General features: G+C 40.5%; 1 protein-coding gene across 2 annotated transcripts in view; it reads right to left on the reverse strand.

Moving 5' to 3' along the window:
• ttc37 (tetratricopeptide repeat domain 37) overlaps positions 1-6000 on the reverse strand; it is a 117666-nt gene that overhangs the window by 109162 nt on the left and 2504 nt on the right. For both annotated transcript variants that reach the window (XM_043709515.1, XM_043709524.1), the window contains exons 2-3: positions 3887-3980; positions 834-977 (exon numbers count right to left, since the gene is read on the reverse strand). In XM_043709515.1, coding sequence (XP_043565450.1) covers positions 834-977; positions 3887-3976 — 234 coding nt within the window. In that variant the 5' untranslated portion in view covers positions 3977-3980. The remainder of the gene's footprint in view (positions 1-833; positions 978-3886; positions 3981-6000) is intronic.

A 6000-nucleotide genomic window follows, 5' to 3' on the forward strand; every position in this document is an offset into this window, starting at 1 on the left:
AGTGACATAACAGAAAACTGGCAATTCCCAACCTGATGCTAGGAAGTAGCTTTAGTTACTGAGGATCAGCATCTCTCATCCAAGATGTATATCAAAGTTGTGTTGGGATAAAGGACAGTGTTTAAAGAGATCATGTGGTCACAAGTGACCCCCATTCAACTTTATGTATTTACATTCTATCCCACTTATGACCCAATCCTCTATCTCAACTCTCCAAGTTCTTTAACCAATATCCTTCTCCTCTCCACTGCCTTGCTGGTTGCTGCCTACACATATCTTCAGTTTCAATTTGCCTGATCCCAACTGTTAACATCCAAATCTGATCTGTACCACTCTTTCTCCTCCATCCATGACCCCAATATAATCTCAAATATTGGCAATGGGAAAAAAGGAAAGAAAAGTAGAAAATGTGAGAAATAAAATCACAGAAAAAAAAGCAAAACCAAGAACAAGATAGCAGTCAAAATTGAGGGAGAGATCATTGAGCAATACCACAACAGCTCTGGTGCACGTAGTTTTCACAAATCTTACTGGTAAAACATATCCACAGATTTCCCCTCAGATTGAATGAAAATGTTGTCAATGTTTGAATCTATCAAATGTTGTTAGTTTGTTGACAGCTTGACTAATGCTTAAGTTGCTGCCAACATGAAGAGATAGTTAATAAAGTACAAGTACAGTACGGTAACAACTGTTTTTCTACTGTACTGTTGCAAGCCTCAATTTTATTTGTACATGTAATACTGCTGCAGGTTTGTGCAGCAGGAAACATTATGTAAATACTATATGATACAATTTCATATTCATATAAATCTACTTGATTCCTTATCTACCTGCCATGCCAGCAACTGATCTGGATCAAGTTCTGTGGCTTTTTTATATGCAGTCTTTGCCTGGTCAGGCTGTTCCAACTCTGCTGCTGCAACTCCAATGAAAACCCAGGCATTGTAGTTATTCTTGTCTTGTTTCAACACAGCCTGCACAGTAAAAACACAAATGTAAGAAATAACAGTTCAGCATAGATTGACATTGTTCCTTCTAGAAATGGGATTGCTATTTTCAAGTACTACCCAACTTGCTATCTAAAATCTGTGACTAGCTTTTTCCCTTTTGGGTTTAGATTTTAATCCAGACCAGGAAAATAGTATAAAATGTATGATTTCAGTCTCTCAGTGATTTTAGAAATATAGGTGACAAATATAATCACAACACATTTCAAAGGCTATATGGGGTCACATTGCAATTTACTGATCTTATTTCTACTGTAAGGGTGGCTGGCGTAGGAAATGAAAACCATTCAAACTTACAGCAGACAGTATTTGTTTTCAGGCTAAAAAGGTAAGGCAAGTCAGGCAACCTTTTCTTTGCACTCTGCTTTCCTGCAATTACTCAAATGGTCTACGGTCAATACAGGGTGTCCAAACACATGTAAATGTCAGTGTCATAAATGATCAAAACAATACACCAAAAAAAAGTACGAGGGAAATTTTCATCTCATTTCAGTGAAGCACTTTAGAATAGAAAAATAAATGGCCACCACAATTAGCCTAACATTATTTCATAGTCCCTCTTCCAAAAGATATACAGTGACTTTACGTGACGTTCATATACATGCATCATGTTAAATGTGTCGAGTATTGCATACAGTGCTACATTTTTAAAAATAAAATAAGTTATTACACCTCCTCCAACTCAAATTCAGTAAATCCAAACAAAGCTTATATGTTCCTCCAAACATGTAAATTTTTCTGGCCCCAAAACGCTTGTCCCTCCCAAGTAATGATCATAGTAGTTTGAGGAGTGTTAGGCTTTGATGCAACTGTTTTAGCCCAGCTACAGAAATACAGCTTGGTGTCATTTATGCACATGTCTGAAAACCAAAAAGACCTAAAACCTGACCCAAATGAATCTGTAGATACACAGAGTTCAGTCCCTTTGTAAAAATGACTGCATTTAATTTGGACGTATCCAAATAGACCTGGAGACATGCTGAGCCAAATAAAAAAATCTGCTCTGGTCAGGCCCGTTCTAATTCCATTCCGCTCTATTTGGGTTAAATGAAGTCCTTTATCACGTGGCCCAAACATACCTACTGTAGACCTAAGTGTATCCTGGTAAATGCAAGTCTTTTGGTGATTGATTTGTGTCATATTTTTCTCTGCTGCATTTATTTAAACACACATGGTCAAATTTTTTTTTTGAGTGCAGTCATCACAGGAGGTAACAACTGTTGTGAATTAAACAATTCACTAAGCATTGTGACAAAGAACCCCAATACTGTTGGCAGAACGCGACAGGTGCCAGAAATTTGAACAGACATTATGATCTTGATTTTAGCCCTAATTGTCAAGTTAAACCAAGTGATTAAAAGTGGGCAAGTCCATTTAATGCTAAGTAATCAAAAAACAGAAATATTCTTCATCTGAAAAGCAGCTGATCCCAATGTTTTTGGACAAAAGATATCCGCTGTACTGGACAATTCAGAGCCCAGAATGCAAAGTGGACCGATAATTCATACATTAAATTTGTGCAGGTAGTTAACATGGCAATTATTAGATTAGATTCCCTACAGTGTGGAAACAGGCCTTTTTGACCCAACAAGTCCACACCGACCCTCTGAAGAGTAACCCACCCAGACCCATTCCCCCTAACTAATGCACCTAACTCTACAGGCAATTTAGCATGACCAATTCACCTAACCTGCACATCTTTGGACGGTAGGAGGAAATCGGAGCACCCCGAGGAAACCCACGCAGACACGGGGAGAATGTGGGCGGCACGATGGCACAGTGGTTAGCACTGCTGCCTCACAGTGCCAGAGACCCAGGTTCAATTCCTGCCTCAGGCGACTGACTGTGTGGAGTTTGCACATTCTCCCCGTGTCTGCGTGGGTTTCCTCCGGGTGCTCCGGTTTCCTCCCACGGTCCAAAGATGTGCAGGTCAGGTGAATTGGCCATGCTAAATTGCCCGTAGTGTTAGGTAAGGGGTAAATGTAGGGGTATGGGTGGGTTGCGCTTCGGTGGGTTGGTGTGGACTTGTTGGGCCAAAGGGCCTGTTTCCACACTGTAATGTAATCTAATCTAATCTAATGTGCAAAGTCTCACTGAAATATATTCACATAAAGCTGCAGATATTCTAAAAAATGAAATATAGATATATTAAACAAAAAGACATATTCAAAATATCTTAATGCAGAACATAAAGTTTACCAAAATTATCCTTTTATAGATATTCTATTCCAGAGAAATATCACTCCTCCCTCAGTTTTTGAATCATCTTTCTAGAATCTTTCCAGTTTCTTTCCCTTGAACTGCTAGACATTTTTGTTTACAATTCCGTTCTAATTATGCTGATGTGAACCCTTCAGTGTTCTGATAGCTAGAACACTCTCAGTTCTAACAACCTGAAGACTGCTATACAAACATCTGGACATATGGACAAGACAGACTGAACAGCCTCATTTCTAAAACTGACTACACATTAGCTCTAGTATATTTCTTATTTGTTTGTTTGTATAGCCAGCATAAAATCTACTTTATTCTGCAATAATCATTGAGTTGGACCAAACTGAAACAAGATGCATCAAGCTGGCAGAGTTTATTAACAGCATGCACTTTTCTCTAACCAAGTGGCTTCCAGAAGTGGAATACATGCAGCGATATGATGATCAACATGCACACGGCAAGGGAATGTGAGTGGGTGTGAGATCAACTGTCAGAGAGGTGCATAGCAAGGCAACACAGGCAAGTATTGAGATCAACTGTCTGACACTACGCTTACCAATTTAAGTATTTATGCAATTTTTAATACCAAAATGTTAAAACATAAACATAAATATTAAACTAGAAGTTAACCTTACCATACAAAAAACATTGTTTTACTGTACCTTGCAATGTTTCAATGCCTCTTTAAATTCCTTATTTCTTATAGCTTCCCTTGCATTTTTCAAGGTGGCCTTAACTTCTTTATTGGACATTTTCCTTTAAAATAGGAGACAAGAATTATAAAATCTTTGATATATTGTGCTATAAAAGGAACTACAGTTCAATTTTGCAGGTAAATTTCATGATATAGTTATTTGGGTTCAGTCAGCAAGTAAATGGGGTAGAGCTTATAATGTGGGGCATTACATCAACCATGGCATTCAACATATCAATGCAATACTTAAAAGGGAACTGACTGTTTTCATGTCTCAGCGTATCAAAACAATGAAAGAAGTAGCTGTTTTCTTGATATATGTAAGTTGACAAGGCAGTGTTCAAAGAATAGAAGCAGCTAGGAAATAATGCCAATTACAAAATCACGAACTCTAAATTAGAAACAGCACTGATATAAAACCATATCCTATCCCCCAATTTGAAACAGACAAACCTAAATGTTTACATATTTTGGAATTTAGGCTGTAAGCAAAACTAAAAGGTGCCTCCTTAAAATAAATTGAAATACATTCCTAAACAAATGGATATTTATTTTACAATGACAAATACATTTCCAATTACAAACTACATAAATTAAAAGTAATGTCATCTATGTAAATCAACTCCCAATTCTTAGAACCATAGAATGGTACAAAACAACAGATTATCATATAACCCTTCAAACTTGTGCGGGTTCTCTGTAAGAGAAATGCCTCTCATTCAATTGTCCTTTCCCTCCAAAGGATTTTTCCTTCAGAAGCTTATCCAAGTTCCTTTGAAAACAAGATTAAATCTTCCTCCACAACCCTTAAGGCAGCACAATTCAAATTATAACCACTTTGCACAAAAAAGGCTGCCTTTATTTACCTAGGAAAAAATGAGGATTGCAGATGCAGTCCACCCCCCCCGCCTCCAAGTGAAGCGAAGCCGTTGTCTCCTGCTTTCTATTTATATCACCACAAACCCCAGGAACCCCATCCAGGAGAAAGATATAAATGCAGGAGACAACAGCTTCGCTTCACTTGGAGGTCGCCACTGATGATGTTACCTAGCCAGGTAGATTAGATTAGATTACTTACAGTGTGGAAACAGGCCCTTCGGCCCAACAAGTCCACACCGCCCCGCCGAAGCGCAACCCACCCATATCCCTACATTTACCCCTTACCTAACGCTACGGGCAATTTAGCATGGCCAATTCACCTGACCTGCACATCTTTGGACTGTGGGAGGAAACCGGAGCACCCGGAGGAAACCCACGCAGACACGGGGAGAACGTGCAAACTCCACACAGTCAGTCACCTGAGGCGGGAATTGAACCCGGGTCTCTGGCGCTGTGAGGCAGCAGTGCTAACCACTGTGCCAACGTGCCGCCCACAATGAAACATCTGGATATCAAACCTACAGCTCAGCGAGCAAACCTACACCCTAAACCTCAACCTGAGCTACAAACCTTAACAAACCTTGTGGAAACTGTTCCACATATCGGAACAGTCCATCTTCTGCAACTACACTGGCACCACACACCACCTTTTCCTCCGCTACATCGATGACTGTATCGGCGCTACCTCGTGCTCCCACGAGGAGGTCGAACAGTTCATCCATTTTACTAACACCTTCCACCCCAACCTCAAATTTACCTGGACCGTCTCAGACTCCTCCCTCCCTTCCCAGATCTCTCCATTTCTATCTTGGACGACCGATTCAACACGGACATTTACTATAAACCGACCGACTCCCATAGCTACCTAGATTACACCCTGCCCCCTGTAAAAACACCATCCCATATTCCCAATTCCTTCCCCTCCGCCACATCTGCTCCCAGGAGGACCAATTCCAATACCAAACAACCCAGATGGCCTCCTTCCTCAAAGACCGCAATTTCCCCCTAGACGTGGTCGACGATGCTCTCCACCGCATCTCCTCCACTTCCCACTCCTCTGACCTTGAACCCCGTCCCTCCAATCGCCACCAGGACAGAACCCCACTGGTCCTCACCTACCACCCCACCAACCTCCAGATACATCGTATCATCCTTCGTCATTTCCGCCACCTCCAAACAGACCCCACCACCAAGGATATATTT

Source organism: Chiloscyllium plagiosum, chromosome 2, assembly GCF_004010195.1.
Source record: "Chiloscyllium plagiosum isolate BGI_BamShark_2017 chromosome 2, ASM401019v2, whole genome shotgun sequence".
Lineage (NCBI taxonomy): Eukaryota > Metazoa > Chordata > Chondrichthyes > Orectolobiformes > Hemiscylliidae > Chiloscyllium > Chiloscyllium plagiosum.